The 18736-nt window shown below is 46.5% G+C and overlaps 1 protein-coding gene across 1 annotated transcript; it reads right to left on the bottom strand.

The window, feature by feature from the left end:
• Window positions 1-13692: 13692 nt before the first annotated feature.
• LOC101767119 lies at window positions 13693-17660 on the bottom strand. Its single transcript, XM_004975594.4, has 13 exons — window positions 17192-17660; window positions 16759-17051; window positions 16196-16521; window positions 16013-16105; window positions 15840-15930; window positions 15662-15752; window positions 15344-15441; window positions 15195-15264; window positions 15016-15119; window positions 14622-14738; window positions 14473-14549; window positions 14327-14368; window positions 13693-14231 (listed from the first exon to the last, which is right to left on the bottom strand). Exons 1-13 carry the CDS (start codon window positions 17211-17213, stop codon window positions 14039-14041), a joined length of 1617 nt encoding a protein of 538 aa, XP_004975651.1. The 5' UTR covers window positions 17214-17660; the 3' UTR covers window positions 13693-14038.
• Window positions 17661-18736: the final 1076 nt, after the last annotated feature.

Below are 18736 nucleotides of genomic sequence, written 5' to 3' on the forward strand. Positions count from 1 at the left end.
TTCCCAACTGTACTTTGCCAATTCCCTCTCTTCTTGGCGCCGATTTTACTAGTGACGAAATCTGGCGTCAACAGCAGTCTTGATAACAGTGCAATGAAACTGTGCATTGAGACTGGCCTAAGCGTAGCACGGTCAGAATTAAGATTCACTTAAAACAACAAAAGTCAATGCCATCTAATAAAAAAGTAGCCATTGTGACACATCAACTGATAATTTTTGTAAGGTGTAACTGTTTTAATCTGCATCAGGCATCAGTGATCTGGGAAAAATCATCATGCAGAGCTTTGTAAGGTGTAACTGTTTTAATCTGCATCAGGCATCAGTGGTCTGGGAAAAATCATCATGCAGAGCTCCTTCGTTCTGCAGCCACCTTGCTAGCTTCTTTTCCCCTCTGTCTAAAATTATTTGAGAGTGGTCGTCATACAGAGAATTTTAACAACCACATTACATTTGGAACACTCTTGCTGTTGCTCTTCCGAACTCTCAATGTTTGATCTCCAAGAAAATCTGTCCGCTTGCGATTTTCATTGTTACCAACTCCGCCACTCGATATGGCGCTATTACATCTTGTTCTTGCGCTGCCGCCGCAGACAGCCACCTCGCCGCCTGCAGCGCCGCGCTCTCGTCCTCTCAGCGCTTTGCTCACGTCCTCACCATGCAGTAGGTGTCCGCCCGCGGCTGGGGTCCTGGCGCCAGCGCCGCTTGTTCTTGCACCGCCGCCGCCGCCGCCGCCGCTTGTCGTTTCGGACTTCCGATCGCCGTTGCTTGCGCAATGGACTTGGGGCTCAATCTGCAGGGCCCCCATGCCGACGAGATCTGCCGCCGCCTCCTTCTCCCGATGAGGTGACGAACCATACCGGCCGCGCAAGAACGGAGAGCGAACGGACTGTATCTGCTGATGGTTCGGCACTTCGGCTGGTCAGCACTTATTGCCGTGGGAGGCCGAGAGGAGAACGGAGCAGGGAGATGGGGACCGGTCGGATTCGGACGGGAAGCCAGATGCGGCCGTCGCGCTGGCCGCCTCGAGCATCGAACCGAAAAAACTTTAGTCCCATATCGTGTATCGTTGGAAATCGACACGCTCTCATAAGGTGGGCGCCCCGGACGGGTGGCGTGCCTCGTAGGCACACCGTACCCGGCGCACGGAGGTCGTGACGCGGCAGTGGGTACGAAGGCGTATTCTTACCCGGCGCACGTAGGATCGTGTCGCGGCAGTGGGTACGATACTGCAGAGTATAGAAGACTTGAAATCTTACCCGGCGCACGTAGGATCGTGTCGCGGCAGTGGGTAATGGCGCATGACACGTGCGATTAGCAATTTTGCCACTTTTTTTTGTTTTCCAATGGAACCTTTTTGTTCTTCTAACCTTTTGTTTTCTAACGGGAACTCGCCATGCGTGGACCATTGGACCCACCACGAGCAATCGCCCGCCCGACCTACGTCTGCTCCGGTGGTGCTCGTCGCTCATCGGCCGCCTCTTTCCCTCCCTCGTGTTTCAACACGTGAACGAAATGGTGAGGGGTTTCAGCGGCCGGCGGGAGACGAGACGACAAATGGCATCGGCAGTTTTGATCGGGCGTGGGCTGAATTTGCGTTGTGGGCTGGTGCGAGGTTCTCAGCCCACGCACGAACGTGTACTGTTCTTTTTTTGTGTGCACCTTATTTTGACATAATGTTACTTTATGTATTCGCACTTTTTAATTAATGTTGAATGGCCATCTGGAGCTCGAACAACATCATCGATTGAAACCAGTCGTGCAATTTTGCAAGTGTACAGATGTCATGTCTCAGCAAATCATCTCGTGTGGGTGATCTTTACAGCTTATTATCTTGTGTACCATGTGATTCTCGCTAGTTGACAACTTAATTTTTTTTAAATTACACAATACAGACGTAGACGCTCACATACACGCACGTACACTCACCCTTACGAACACACGCACACAACTCTACTCTTATGAGCACCTTTGAAAGACTGAATCGGCAAATCCTCGAGATTGACGAAGTCACCAATGACGCTTTGCTGTCGACGACCACATCCTTACCACTGAAAGAATCAATTAAATCCTGAAATAAATTTAGGAAAAGACGGGAACTCGAATCCTTGTGGCCTTGTGGGCACCAGCTGAGCTACGTTTAATTTGCAGTTGGCAACTTAGCCTGCAGAATAACTAAAAAAATCACCCGTGATTGGAGCGAGAAGCTAATGTGACGTGTACTTTTAGTGCCACCTCGAGCGTCTTGGCGGAGCCGCACGGGTTCATTAGGTGCCGGCCCGGGAGGGGTGGCGTGCCCGATCAAGGCACACACCATGACCCAGCCCACGTGTTGGGTCCGTGTGCGGCATGCGCACCTAGCGACACAAACAGATTCAGGATTAAAATCGTCAGCCATTGCAGCCGACGTCGCCGATCCGCCATCGGGTTAGGTGCTAGCGTACGAAATGTGCGCATATAGCAATATCTTTTTGTTAATGCAACACACCTGATGCTAACAGATAAAGGAGCACCTAAAAACCTATATTAAGGTACGTTTGGATTGCTACCCCTCGCCGAGCCAAATATTAGGGCATGTTCAATAATTTAGATAACTATTGTTTCGGGTACTTTGAAAATTGTACACGAACAACAGAATAGACAATACAAGACTGTCTATGTACTATTTAATTCATACAAGGGCACATAAATAATGGTGATGAAGTATACATTTGATCTTTGTATGCTATTTTGTTGCTTGTATGAGAAAATGCATAGGGCATTCAATAAGTCAAATGAATTTCTTTGAGAACCACAAGTATAATATATATTTCTATTAATAAATACTCGGAATCCATAACATGATTTCATAAATACAATAATACAAATTCAGTTAAACTAGATATAATAGAGAGAGTTTGCTGCTGCCAGGCAGAGATAATTTGAAGCTGCCATCCAGAGCCTTAGCTAATACCCACCAACACCTGACAAAGCAACAATGAAAAAGATTAACAGTTTGGCAAATGCCTCCCCATCCATAATTTTTTGGCAAATTGAGGAAAAACCCTCTCCAATAGTTTGGTATCCCAATTCCCCATCTTTTCCAAATTGGCATATCTCCCTGTCTAGCGCGCAAATATACGCGCGGGTTCCGTGCTTGGCATCGGTCTTTCTCCGCGCCGCCGCCTCCTTCCTGCGTGCGAGAAGACTTTCTTCCCATCTCCTTCCCGCGCGAAGATATTGTTCCCATCGCCGGTCTTCATCTTTTCCTCGACGCGAAGCCCAGATCATCGACGGCGGCAGCTGCGCGCTAGGGTTTAGGTGCGATCTTCCCTCTATTTCCCGTCGCCGATCTTGATCCTTCATCCACGACGGCGGCTGCACGCTAGGGTTCTCACTAGGATTGATCCACGTCGTCGGCTGCTAGGGTTCTATAGGGCCTGCTGGGCTGCCACTAGGTGCTACTGCCTGCCTCCGCTAGGATGAAAGGCTGCTGTTGCCTGCTTTCTGTCATTGCATTTGTCATATATGTCGAAGTACAATTTAGTTCAGTTCAGTTCTGTTATGTTCGTCAGATACCTGAATGTTTCTTCGTGGCTTGAATTCTGATACAACCAGCATATATATTCTTTCAAAAAGATTGCCAGGACGTGCATGGTACTGTTGTCGTGCATGCTACTATGTACTCTGGTACCTACTGCTCATGGCCGGCAAATGGTATTGTTGTCTGCTGAATCATCGCATTTGTCATTTTTTTTGTAGATTCATTCAAATGGAAGGTGGTGGATTCTGGATGAACATGATTAATGGAGATGCTGCTGCTATTGCTGGTTTGGACGACCTCACCTTTCCGATGACATAAGGCACTCAGGGTATTCATGACTTTTCTTTTGAAGTTCAACAAGAAGATGCGGAAGTGCAGCCAACTCAAGGTACTGAACGCCCTGCAGTACAAAGGGTTTGTGTAAGAGGACAAAAAATTTTGATCCGAAGGAGGATCTAGTTGTATGCTCAGCTTGGTTGAACGTTAGCAAAGATCCCATTCACGGGGCCAATCAATCTCGTTCCATGTTTTGGAGTAGAGTTCATGCTTTTTTTGAGAAAAACAAGACAACTGTAGCTGTCAGGACAAAGAGTTCCATTATGCATAGGTGGCTGACAATTCAGTTTCAAATGAACAAGTATTGTTCATGCTACGAGGCGATTGAGCATAGGAATCAAAGTGGATTAACTATCCAAGACAAGGTTTGTTTTCCACGTTGGATCATTTGTTTTTTTATTTGGTTCATTTGAAAAGATATATACATTGATAATTAACATGTACAGATTTCAGACGCATGTGAGATGTACAAGAAATTAGACAAGGATAAGAAGACATTTACTCTTATACATTGTTGGAACAAATTGAAGGAACAAGACAAGTGGAAAGCCAAGAGGGTAGAACTGACCGAGCAGGAGAAGCGAGCAGGCAGGAAAAACAGAAGGTTAACTAGCTAAGCCTGGTTATCCCCACTGCCAGTCGGGGTTGATCCGGAGCGGGTCAGGCGCACCATCTGCAAGAGTACATTTTTTTTCCATTAGCCATTTAATTCGAAGCTTACTCAATCATAAGGACAAAGGTTATGTGCAGAATTATAAGCATCCATCTTGCCAATAGTGAAAAGATAGCAGTATTATCCTTCATTGGGTAGATGTATAAACCTTCTTTTCCAATTTAGTTAGCACTTGGATTGCTCTCGACCTCTTCCACTTTATTCTTGCTAACCGGCTGTGGCGGAACTGCCCTAATTAACGTAGCTAAAGTACAATTAAGTCACTTGACACGCGATCATATGCTTTAATCAAGTTAACTCAGCAGTCCGTCGGATTTCATCCGATAAACCACTACACAGGACCAAAAAAGCAGAGCTCACTCGAAGGTGAGTGGTTCTAGAGAATATAATAGATCATCCAAATTAAACAAGTACATTAATTTATTACAACACCAGGTTCGAAATTCAAACAAAGTTTGCAGAGCTCTTAAGTAGCGGAAATAAAAAGCTAGCGCCGAAGTCGGACGTCACGATGAGGCTGATCATGACATCAATGATCCCTGTCCTCGCCGTCCGAGGAGGGATCCTACTCGACCGTCCACCCAGGAAGAAGCTGGGGAGGCCAAGTGCCACAGGCAGCAAACTCAGGGGCTTCAACATCACCTGAAAGATGTGCCACAAGCAAGGCTGAGCAACTATGCTCAACAAGACTTAACCGACGGGTGGTTCTAATCCACCAACTTCTAGACATGCAAGGCTTTTTGGCTGAGGGGTTTGTTTTGCCAAAAGCGACTACAGTAGATCCTTACTTTTAACATTTTAGCTCAAGTTCTACGTTCATTTTAAGTTAGCAGCTATACTAAACAAGCAATGGTTTCCAAGCAATTAAACAAGTAACAAAATTAGATCACCATCATTTTCCGTTCTTACTCAGTGTAGCATAGCGATCAAGCAGTCCCAAACTGTGAGAGGTAGACGAACCGAATCAAATTTCTTAACCATGCATGGTGAACCTAATCTCACGACATCCGCGCACCACGAAGGGTCGCTTCACTTGTCAGCCGTAACCATCAATTCCCAGGCGCGTGTCAGGTCCAAACCGCCTTTGGCATGCAATGCTCCACAGTCCCGGTCTCTACCGTACTGTGACTGCACTTGCATCCACATGATGCACCATGGGAACTACGTTCCAAGGACAGCAGGGGTATAAGCCACTTGCCGGTTCAATCAGGTACTAGGCTTCCCCATCCCATACTAGGTATGAGATTAGTACTTTCAAACACTTGATCACGAACACCATCACTTTTCGACCTTAAACCAATTTCATGTTGACAGACGGGGCAATCCACTGACCACCAAAATAGTTCATAGAGCCCTACCCCGTCCATCGTCCTTATAGTTGTAGCAAAAAGAAGCAAGCAACTCCTATAACTTGCGAGTGATAGGAAATCACTCGACTTTTACCGAGTCCTATTTAAGCAAAGTAGCTACTCGGCCTATCATACTAGGGTTCAGATCAAGGGAAACTAAGTCATGCATCTACGGTTTCAATCAACTCTTGAATCGTAAATGCACACACATGACAACAGAAGGCATGCACAAGTTTAGAAAAACTGGGTTATGCTACGGGGCTTGCCTTCAAGCGGGGCGGTAGCAAACTGATCCTCGACGTGCACGGGCTCAACTTCTGCAAGCGGCGGCTCAGCTACGACTTCGTCTTCCGACGCCGGGTGAAGCTCGTACGTACCGTCGGCGAGATTCAGCTCTACACGAAATGCAATGCAAGGTTGAGACACTTAGATGGTGATTTCAACAGTAAGCAAGGATTTAAACCCAAAACTGTAGCAAAGCTACAGGAAAAGGTGTGAAACCCACTTTATTTGATTCTACTCAGAACGAGGATTCCAACCCAACTGATTTCACATTTTTCTAATTTTTCCTCGATTTAAGGTGTAATTTCCAACCTTCTGTCGATTTAAAACAAGTTAAAAGAGTTGGATCGGGAAAACTTACGATCTGACCCTTGAACTTAAGGAATAACTACACCGGGGTCCTCAGATTTAGTACAGAGGAGTCCTCGGAATTTTATACAGATACCCTCAGTCAAAAGAAAGAGACACAACCGAGCCCTCGGGCGAGGCGGACAACACTCGGGCGAGACGGACAGGGTCGGGCGAGCTGGAAGGGGGTCGGCAGCTCACCTCCGGTCCCACTGACGAGGTCTCGGGGTCGGGAAGAAACAGGCCAAGGCGGAATGAGGAACGACGGCGCTTCGGCGGCGGTGGTGCTTCTTATGGACAACAAGCAAGCTCTAGAGTTGTGCGGAAGGATGGTGAAGCGGCTGGTGGGGTTGGCAAGGCGCGGTGTTGGGAGGAAGGGGGTGTTCCACAAAGAGCTCAGGCGGCGGCGCTTGAGCATGAAGCAGAGGAGTGTGCGGCGGCGAGTGCGATGGAGAAGAACAATGCAAGTAGCGCGGCAAGGGCGGTGGTAGCGAAGGGAACTCCGGTAAAAGGCTTCGGTACCCCTTTTATAGTTGCGCGGAAGAGTTCGAAGGAATGAAGCGAGCTCGAGCGGGCGCGAGGATAAGATCGAGGGAGAAGAAGTGCTCTGTTGCGGCGGCGATTGGTCAGCGCCTCCACTAGCGAGCTCGGGCGCGATCTTGCCTCGAGTTGGGCAGCAAGGATTTGGAGCTGGGGCGAAGCGGGTTTGCTGGGCACGTGGATCTACTAGGTCTGCGCGCGTGTGTGGTCGCAGCCGTTGATGGCGATGGTGCCATTGGCGGACAGGAGGGAGGGAAGGGCACTGCAGGCGGGGACGCTGCAGGCAAGGTGACAGAGCGAGCGGTGTGACGCGAGCATGCGCGGGACTAAGGGCTTTGCCGGAGCATGCTATTGGTGGGGTGGCGGAGGAGCTGTCACTGCCTGCGTGGCGGTTGGCGGAGGCGGCAGCGTCGCAGGGCGCACGCGTAGGCAGCGCGACCGGGGTGTGGCGGGAGGGCCGGAAGGTGTTGAGGCGCGCGGTCGAGGATCCGGGTGGGGCGGATGCGTGTGGGAGGCGAGGCCTCGGGCGGGACGAGACGGGGCGGAGGGCCTGCAGGGCGCTTCTACGTGAGACTAGCAAAGAGGCACGATGATCTATCTTGTCGCGGCCGGCGACTGGGCGAGGCAGCGCTCACCGGTGAGGCCACGCCACGCGGCGACGACGCTCTAGAGCGGGGTGCACGCGCGCTCTGGCGCTGTCTCGCCAACGGATCCGCGAGGTCCCTCGCCGGGCCCATCTTCCAGCCTCTGGATATCCCGATTTCCAAACCGCACCATGTTGACTTTCTTTACAAGAGTTGTAGTACACAGACCAAGGTCCAACTTTTGTAATTTGACGGAGTTCAAAAGCGCAGTGAACTTGGAGATTCAACTCTTCAAAGTTTGGAGGAACGCCTGTTTTCAGGACTTAGAGGAAAAACGGCTGCTTGGCTGGTTTTCAGGGTTCTGGGCTGACTTGAGCTACTGATTTGGGAAACTTCGGAGGTGAATTGGACCAAGGTCCAATTAACAAAGTTGTTGTAGAAACTTAGTTCTCCAATTTTTACAAAGGGATTTCTTGATGCTCCGTTCAACTTTCCAAAGATAGACCCGCTCTAAGGTGCCAGGTTGGGCTGATTTCCAGACTTAGCCGGAATTTCTAAAGGAGGCTGAGTTGACCAGACTAGGGGACTTGTCTTAAGATTAAAACTCGGCTTATTTAATCTAGGTCATTACATTTGCTTCCCTCGGAAAGGCTTAGATATGATACTTCGAAACCCTCCGGATACTAACCACTTTACCTTAGCAAAACGCACATAGTCCAAGCCATCGCTTGTCCGAAGCTTGCTTAGTCCCTCACTCTAGTATCTCGCTTGATTTCTTCACCTATTCTTACCACTTTGAGTTTACCTTTGCTTTGACATCAACAATGAAATCCCATTTGAAATCCTCTTCAAATGCTTGTTCTTAATTCATAAAGAATATCTCATGAATTGCAAGCTTCCAATAACAAGACCAATATGTAGCACGTAAGCTCATATCTTTTTATCATATACACATGAAGTCTTGCAACATCCATTTGTGAATATCACTATTTTTTTCTTAATGATCCTTTTACTTGTTAATCAAGCTATCATATGATTTGGAGACTTAGTATGTGTTTGGATGGAAGACAATGTAGGACGGGACGGTTCCGTCCCAGTTTTCAGGGATGGGATGATCCCATTTCATGTTTGGTTCAATGGGATCGGTCCGTCCTAATTTTTTGTTTGGTTTGAGAGATTGCAACAGACAGGACGAGCACCGTTTCCTCCTGAGCCACGCCCCCCGCCGTCCCCCGATCCACCCGCCGCCACCCCTGCTCGCCCCACGCCAGCCATGGGGCCGCCCCTACTCCACCCACCACGCTGCCCCTCTCCACCCCGCCACCGCCCCTGATCCACCCCGCCGCCGCCCCTGCTCCAACCCCGGCCTCCCGATCCCCGCCGCCGCCGCCCCTGCTCCAACCCCGGCACCCTGATCCCCCCCGCCGCCGCCCCTGCTCACCCCCGCCGGCCATGGAGGGTCGCGGCGGAGGTCCAGCTCGCCCGCGCGCCCGCGGCGAAGCTCGCCCCCGCCGGCCATGAAGGGCCGCGGTGGAGGTCCAGCTCGCCCGCGCGCCCGCGGCGGAGCTCCAGCTCGCCCGCGTAGCCACTGCGGAGCTCGCCCACTCGCTGTTGCTCCCTCTCGCGTGTCAGACGGGGGACGACGGCGTTGTAGTGGGAGGACCCCGTCCGCTCATTTTTGGCGGACGGGAGCGTCCCGGATATTTGCGGTATATTCCCTACTAGGGACGACCCCATCCCGTATGTTTCCCAACCAAACACTAGCAAAAATGAGATTGTCCCGTCCCGTCCCATCCTCGGAACCAAAGGCACCCTTATAGATCAACTATCAAGCATATCCTCAAGTTTTACTTCACCCTTGCTTGTCATTGATCATACAATTTCATCATGGGGTCACACACTTACTTGATTTTCTTTATTGTGAGCCATATAATACACATTTAACTTAAAAGACAATATCATATAATAAATATGAGAATAAAACCCTACTCACAATCTTAATCAAACAAGTCAGTCGTTTAATCGTTTTGTCATTCGATTCACTAAAACCCACTTAGGAGCTTATATGCACTTTCAATCTCCCCTTTTTGGTGATGGATGATAACCCGATTAAAGCTTACAAATATATCAATAAAGTGCTTTTAGATTCTCAGATATATCATAAGCTCCCCCTTAATATGTATTTTGAGTGGAATTTAAAATTTTTGGCATACTCGGGGCGTTCTGTCATTGTTGTGGGTCCTTCGCTTTCATTACATCAATGTGGATAACCTCTAGAGATAGCAATAAAACTTTTTTAGCTATTTTTAATTCGCGATTTAATCACGAAACCTGCTACTTCTAATGTCAGGATTGCTAAAAGGAAAATTTGGGAAAAGGAACCCATTGTATGGGAAATACTTCAAGTAGTTATGTGAGAACATCCTGTACTGTTGAACAGAGCACCTACCCTGCATAGATTAGACATAGAGGCCTTCCAACCCACTTTAGTAGAGGGGCGTACTATTTGCTTAGATCCATTAGTGTGTAAGGGTTTCAATGCGGACTTTGATGGGGATCAAATGGCTGTTCATCTACCTTTATCCTTGGAAGCTCAGGCAGAAGCCCGTTTACTTATGTTTTCTCATATGAATCTCCTGTCTCCCGCTATTGGAGATCCTATTTGCGTGCCAACCCAAGACATGCTTATCGGACTTTATGTATTAACGATTGAAAACCGTCGAGGTATTTGTGCAAATAGATATAATAGTTGCAAAAACTCTCCAAATAAAAAAGTAAACTACAATAATAACAATTATTATAAGTATACGAAAGATAAAGAACCCCATTTTTCTGGTTCCTATGTGGCACTAGGAGCTTATAGATAGAAACAAATCGGTTTAAACAGTCCCTTGTGGCTCCGATGGAAACTAGATCAATGCGTCATTGGTCAAGAGAAGTTCCGATTGAAGTTTAATATGAATCTTTTGGGACTTATCATGAGATTTATGCCCACTATCTGGTAGTGGGAAATAGAAAAAAGGAAATCCGTTCTATATACATTCAAACCACTCTTAGTCATATTTCTTTTCATAGAGAAATAGAGGAAGCCATACAAGGATTTAGTCGGACCTATTCATACACTATCAAAACAAGGAAGTTAGATTCGGCGATGCCCCTTTCGGGGGGCATTCCGATTTCACTAGTACCATCTTTTTTGCCACGTGAATCCAGATTGAGATTGAGGAAAGGAAGTAAATTAAGTTTTTGAATTACTAATCAGGCCCATTGTCGAATCCTACTCAGCCAAAAAAGGGGGTACTTATGTATGGCGGAACGGGCCAACTTGGTCTTTCATAATAAAGAGATAGACAGAACTGCTATGAAACGACTTATTAGCAGATTAATAGATCATTTCGGAATAGGATATACATCCCATATACTGGATCAAATAAAGACTATGGGCTTCCATCAAGCCACTACTATATCGATTTCTTTAGGAATCGAGGATCTTTTAACAATTCTCTCTAAAGGATGGTTAGTCCAAGATGCGGAACAACAGAGTTTTCTTTTGGAGAAACACTATTATTATGGGGCTGTACACGTGGTAGAAAAATTATGCCAATCCATTGAGATATGGTATGCTACAAGTGAATATTTGAAACAAGAAATGAATTCTAATTTTCGAATAATGGATTCTTCTAATCCAGTCTATCTAATGTCTTTTTCAGGAGCCAGAGGAAATGCATCTCAGGTACACCAATTAGTAGGTATGAGGGGGTTAATGGCGGATCCTCAAGGACAACATGCCAAAAGCACGTAATCATGAATACCATGGGAGCTTCCTCTATATCTCAGAATCTGTAGGGTGCAACAAGTGTGTGTAACAGTATAATACGTGATGCATATGACATGTAACAACACTCAACAAGAGATAAGTGTGTGTTCCAGGACCGCCGATTGTTCTAAGACTTCGGCAAAAGATGCCCCGCTGATGTCAAATATCTCAAGGTCATGGTACATGCGTGGGTAGATGAAGAAGACAAGGAGATCGAAAAGTTTGAGTCCAATCGCAACAAGGGCTAGAACAACAATAATCAGAACAATGGTCAACGCAGCGACAAGAACTACAACGATCACCCCAACAATGACAACCGAAATAGCTACTCAAGGGCTAGAACAACAATAATCAAAACAATGGTCAACGCAGCAACAAGAACTACAACGATCGCCCCAACAATGACAATCGAAATAGCTACTCAGGAGGTCACAACCGCAAGCGAAAGCCAAACAATACTATCGCGGCAATTTCATAGTCGTCCAAGAAAGGTGGTGGCAGGAATCAAGATAGACCCTCGTTCAATGAGCTCCTGAAGAAATAGTACCCATGACACCCATACTACAAGCACTCTGCGAGAGATTGCTTCAGTCTACGAAGAGTCATGAAGGACTTGCCAGAGCCATCCAGCGCCAAAGACAAGGGAAAGACCAAGGAAGACGAAGATGATGGTGACAATGGCAAGTTACAGAACCCATCCAACACCGTCAATGTCATCTTCGGCGGAACCCCGGGTACTACTACTAAGCGGTCCCAGAAGCTCACTCTTCGAGAGATAATGTCCATTGAACCTGCAACGCCAACGTTTCTCAAATGGTCCGAGGTGCCAATTGCCTTCTCCAGGAAAGACCAATGGACTAGTTTCTCAGACCCAGGATGGTATCCCCTCATCCTGGACACGGTTGTCGCTGGTCCAGACTCACTAAAGTACTCATCGATGGTGGTAGCGGTCTCAACGTACTGTTCGTCAAGATACTGAAGAAGATGGGCATCAATATCACTGCTATGCTCACCCCAATAAACTCTCCGTTCTACGGGATCGTCCCAAGCAATGCGGCTATACCCCTCAGACAGGTGGTTTTGCCAGTTACCTTTGGGACCAAAGAATACTACCGGACATAATACATCCGATTCGAGGTGGCGGACTTTGAAACATCATACCACACCATCCTCGAAAGACCAGCATGAGCCAAATTCATAGCCATCTCGCACTACGTGTACTTAGTACTCAAGATACCGGGACCCAAGGGAGTACTCTCCCTACACGGAGACTTGAAGAGGTCATATGACGGCGACACAGAAGCAATGAAGCTAGCAGCAACTACCCAAGTACCAAAATCGATGATGCAAGTCTTCGCTGCATCCAAGAAGCTGTCCCCGTCAGAACTCGAGATTCCAGAAAAGAAGTCGGGTGCAACCAAGGTCAAGCCGACAAGTGAAGTAGATATCAAAGTCATTGACCGTAAGACTGGTGATAGCTGCAAAACAGCTCTGATTAGCACAGGGCTGGATCATAGGAAAGCGCGCTCGTCAATTTCCTCCAAGCCAACCGAGACATCTTCACGTGGAAAGCGGATATGCCGGGGGTGCCCAGGGAGTTGATCAAGCACTCACTCAACATGAATCCAAAAGCTACACCAAAAAGACAACACCTACGACGATTCGCCCAAGACAGAATGGAAGCCATCAAGAAAGAGCTGGCCAAACTACTCACAATGGGCTTAATAAAAGAAGTCTATCATCCAGAGTGGCTCGCCAATCCTATCCTGCTACGAAAGAAAAACAACAATGAGTGGAAGATATGTGTCGACTACACAGACATCAACAAACACTGTCCAAAGGATCCCTTTGGGCTCCCTAGGATTGATCAAGTCATCGGCTCCACAGCTGGATGCGTCCTCCTCTGTTTCCTCGATGGCTACTCAGGGTATCACCAGATAGCTCTCAATGAGGAAGACCAGATCAAGATCGCGTTCATCACCCCATATAGAGTTTTTTTTGCTACACAACAATGTCTTTACGACCTAGCAATCTTTTTTTTAACTCTTTACTCCTTTTTAATTTTCTGAACTCCCATCGTCAGACTTAGACGCTCAAATGGCATTGTGTAACTCTTTATTCCTTTTTTGATTTTTTGAACTCCCATCGTCAGACTTAGACGCTCAAATGGCATTGTGCCACAGCTGAACCATATGATCTTACTGTGCATGGTGTGCCTTCATTGACTCTTAACACCGCTCCCATATGATCACAACTTGTGTGATTATCACAACCGCATATACAATTATACATGTGCGGAAAGAGATTCATGTTTGGTTTTTCGCCGCGCATTGATAAATAACCAACAAGTCAAAATTAACAAAGCTATATCCGTGCACTAGACCTACTCAGCTGATGTACAGAGCATTTATAAGCATGCCCGGTTGTATCTGGACATAAGAAAAAAAGGCACGTCCTCCATGGCAAGAACAACTCTAGCTCCGATCTACAAACCTATCAAGCACGAAATCAACCGATGAACTGGATCACGAAGAGCTTCGTGAATTTGCTGACCACTAGAAAAACAGCCTTTTCGGATAACAGCCATGATCATTTTGCGGTTTTTGTTAGATGTAGAGGCAGGTCAGTGGTCTTTTGCATTGCTGGCCGGTTACTCTGGTTGACAAGGTGGTGAAGCCAAACGACCAACTCCAGGATGTGATCCTCGGTCGTTGCCTTGTTGGCATGGTAGAGCGTTTCGATTGGGTCTGCTTGGCCTGGTCGTCTCCCGACTCTGTCAGTCCTGAAAATGGAAAGCAGAGGGAACGTCAAATCTCGGAGAACTGTCATTTGCAAAGTGGTGTGTTAACAAAGACCAGTGGGAAATAGTCGTCTTACCCCGATTTAGCCCATTCGCTAAACCTCAAGAAGCCTCGAGCACTGAAGTAAGCATAAGAGGCAGTGGAGAGAATTACGATACATAAATTTCAATATTACTGAATCAACCTTAAAGCAATTGGTTTGATGCAGACAAGTAATAGTACCAGGTGGTATTGACAGCCATAGGAACAAGCCATTTCAATGATTTCTCCATCCGAACCCTTATATCATCAATTGTGAGCTGCATCAGAATTCAGAAATCAGAATGTGAAAACTATGGTGATGTGATTCACTTGTTTTCTGGCTGTATTACCTCCTGAGGCACTGAGGAAGCTTTTAATCTATTTGGTAGAGCCGTTCTGACCCTTAGTGGCAATCCCTGGTAGAGGGCCTCTCTTGTGTTTGATGGTACGTAACCTGACCGAGAAACCTATACAAAAAGGGACTGTTTAGTGTTCTGCGTTTAAAAGTTCAAGTAGTAGCTAGTGAAAATTGCTGAAAGTCGTTTACACTATTTCATATTCAGCAATTATTATACTTAGTAGATTTATCCATTTTAATAAAGGAAGTCATATGTACAGAAATACACATAAGGAACAAGAAGTCTTGAATATTAAATCTTATCAAGATATATGATATGATGGCAAAAGTAAGCAAATAACTCTGAACCTAAGCTTAGTTAACAAAAAATATGAGAAGAAACTTACAATGCTATAAATCTGAATGATAATGTTTGCATAATGTAATGCCAGTCCAGCAGGTCCTAGCCTTTGACAGCTCACAGTTGATTCAGCACTCGAAGCAAATCCATCTACAAATGCATTACAAGGATCAGCTGGCAGTAAATTTGATTGATTCAACAGGAGACATTGAGCCATGGAAGTACCAGAAGATCCAAAAGTATTGCTGATCTCAATATGTAAGTAGTGCACGATTTCTACAAGCTTCTCGACCACCTATCATGAAAAGTTTATGTCACAAGCAATATAGAGCAGGCTGACGTAGCATACGAATTCTACAGCAAAAGCTACCTACTTCTTCCAACGTTTTAGACCAGAGAGATCTTTTCTTCAAGCTCTTCACATAACTCCTTTGGGTCTTCAACTCCAGTCTTACAATTTGAATATTGTCTCCTGCAAAGTAGTAGTCTTATGATGGTATCATCAAAGGCTCAAAGAGCTACATCTACACTGTCACAATGAGACGGGTTTATATTTAAAAGAAAGATTAATAAGAGAATTTTTGCCTTAACTTCCACAATCCCTTTTTGTTCAGGCAATGGACACAGAACAAAAGGCACAAAGGCTCCACATTTTTATCTTGAAAATATAATGTCTTAGATAAGCCTCATACCTTTTTCAAATCTCTCTGTATCCTTTCCCTTTAGCTTAGAGCGGTATTCTTGCTCAAATCTATCTAATGCATGCAGCTCATGGTACAAATCCTGGAAAAAGAAATAAGACATTTAAATAAACAAGAAGATAAAAATTTGTCCCACAAGGTCTCAAAAGATCACTTCAGAAGTGCTCACAGTTGTACGTTGAACAAGAGTCATCAACTTTTGCATCTCTGATATGGCTGTTTCTTTCAGTTGCTTCTGGGGTGCACTTTCAGATTCTAATCTAGACACCAAATGAACAAGATAGTAAAAAAACCACATTTGTATAATTCATTGCTGCCTGTCAAATAATGACAAAAGCTTACTTGAGAAAATAGCGGTCCAGGTTATGCCACTGGGCATCTTTGCAACGGTTGCCAAACCTGACAACCTCTTGGGAAAATATTTTCAGTTCTTCCCTGCAAATATTAGCCAGAGTTCACAAACAGCCATTGGTCATAGGTGATCAGCAATTCACCGTGGTAATTGATGAAAATCATCTTGTTTACCTTTTGTCATTAGCTGCAATTCGCATCAACTCACTCATGTCACTGGAAACCAAACTCTGTACACCTTCAGAAGGAAGCACAACTTGTTTGAAGTACGTAACAGTGTCTTCAGAGAGAGATTGCATAATACTGGCACCTTTAAGTATTGTGTTGGCGACCTCAAAAGCAAGAATTGATATCTTGCACCCTTTGGTCTTTGATCTAGAAATGAAGCCACCATCTGGGCTCAAGGTCGTCACCAAGGATCCTAATGTGTCTAAAATCTCCACCGCTTTGCCAAATCCAGCCATGCTGGCCGTTCCAAGCACAGAGCCCAGTCTAGGAGTCTGCTAAGAAAGGTCAAGGCTTTCAGGACATAAAACATTTCATATTTCAGTAAATGCAGAGAAGGTGAAAATTATGCAACAGAGGCCAAATCATTTTCCTGGATTCAGAAACTAGTCGGCACAGATAAAATATGAATCATAGCTAAGAATTATGAAAAAGTGTCCATCCGTTACTGATTCAGCTAAAATAACTGTATGTGAAATGCAAATCTGTTAAATATAGATTCAGATACTTGCCTTGCTTGTTCCAACGCTTCCAGACCTGTCTATTTTACCAGATAAAGCTGTCTCTCCTGATGTCGGAGCGTGCAACTCACTGCTCCCGGGAAGAAGTAAACCATCATCCGTGAACGAGAGGAGGTTAGAATTCCAAGCCAGCTCCTGCTTCTCCACGAACTCCATGGTTTCCTCAACACCCTTAACCTTCTGCTTGTCTGCAGAACTCAGCCTGTCACCAAATTCACCGATGCCATCTGCAGCATCCTCGAAGCTGGCATCGGCGATGCCAACGAACCTTCTTGATTTCAGAACTGCAAAACACCACCATGAGCAAAATTCTCGAACTACCCCAGTCCGATACTAACCTTACGACTGTCCAAATTATTAAGCGGTGGACTTTTTTAATAAAAACAGAAATACAAGAACCAAGGAAAGCATGTAGCGGGCATACCGTAGCAGCTGTTGCAGTCCATCCGCGAGGAGCCCGCTCCCGCGACGAGACCGGCATCAATGAACGCCCCCGAGAAGCCAGTAACCGCCGCCCGTTCACACAAGAGCAGAGCCTGAAGGCATCCGCAGATCCCCCCCACGCCACCCGGCGCCGCGCGGAAGGTGCTCGACGGAATGTCCCCCCGAGTCAACGGGGGGCGCAGGAAAGATGGGAGCCCTCGCGCAAGGACCGTCCCAAGAGAAGCTGCCCGAAAATGACCACCCAACCGCACCAACCGAAAACGCCCCCGTACGCAGTAGAGTATTCCTTTTGGCTTTTGCGCTTGGGCGCCAACCCGGACACGACAGGGGCGACAGGGAGGCAAGCGCTGCCGCCGATTCGATCGCGAAGGCGAAGCGGCCGAGTCCACGCGCTGACCCCGATTTTTTTATCGGCGCGCGCGCGTGCGCGGTCGCTGGGAGACGCCACCTCACCTCATCTGCGCCTGCGCGCGAGCCGGGTCGCCGCCGGACTCGGCCGGCACGAGGAGGATTGGTTCTGGCCGGCCGAGGCCGGGGCCTAGCTGGCTTGGTTGCTGATGGATCTGGCTCGCTTTTCAGCTCCTCACCTGCTGGCTGCTGCTGACAGTGACAGGTACGGAGTGGGGGTCACGTTCTTGGTGCCGAGCCTGCGTTGGGTTTTAATTTTCGGGTTGAAAAACTCGTGAGCATAGTATCGCATTATTGATCGGGCCCAAAACGATCCTGTCTTGTGATCATGATGCCGTGCCAGGAGTATAATATCTAGTCACCGTGTCGTGGCATTTTAAAATTAAGGTAATAAATTTTGGTACTCATTTAATTTAGTGCAAATATGTAACGAACAATACCTTTTCCATTATGAGTTTCAAAAAATTTCTAGTGACTTACCATAACTTGACTATAAACATTGGTATGACAATTTTTTTATATGAACCAATTGAGAGCCAAATTTTCTAGGCAGCCATGGTTTGGGTTGGGCAAAATTGAAACCCAACCAATCAAGCTCTCGGACCATTGGACCATTCTTAATGTAAGGTTTTATCAAACGGTTTTCAAAAATATCATGTCATCTTTAAATTTCAGAATTGATGAATGAGACTAGTGTTGGTGGAAAACGGTCTTAAAGTGGACTCCATCACAACAGCCTGAGCTCTTCCTCCAAAAGGGTAAGGACCCCTTCATCGGGAGAAGAGAACCAAGTGTCTATCCTACTCTTCTTCTAACGGTCCAAAGTCGAGATCACCGAAATAATAAATGAAATGTAAAGAAGAGCAATAAATGGCATTAACTTTCATTTACTTCGGACCAGCTGTCCCATCAGTTAAGTTACAGTGATGCCTCTATTTATAGGGAGATCAACCGCCACAAAGTACAATTACAAAATACTTGTTACCCAACAGCTAGATTCAAGAAATATTTCAGGGTACAACGGGGAATACGACCTTTGTACGGACTCTTCCAGCTGGCTCCTCGTACGGCTCCTCCATTCCACGTGGCGGCTAACGTGGTCTTCCGCCACGTGCTT

This window comes from Setaria italica, chromosome VII, assembly GCF_000263155.2.
Source record: "Setaria italica strain Yugu1 chromosome VII, Setaria_italica_v2.0, whole genome shotgun sequence".
Lineage (NCBI taxonomy): Eukaryota > Viridiplantae > Streptophyta > Magnoliopsida > Poales > Poaceae > Setaria > Setaria italica.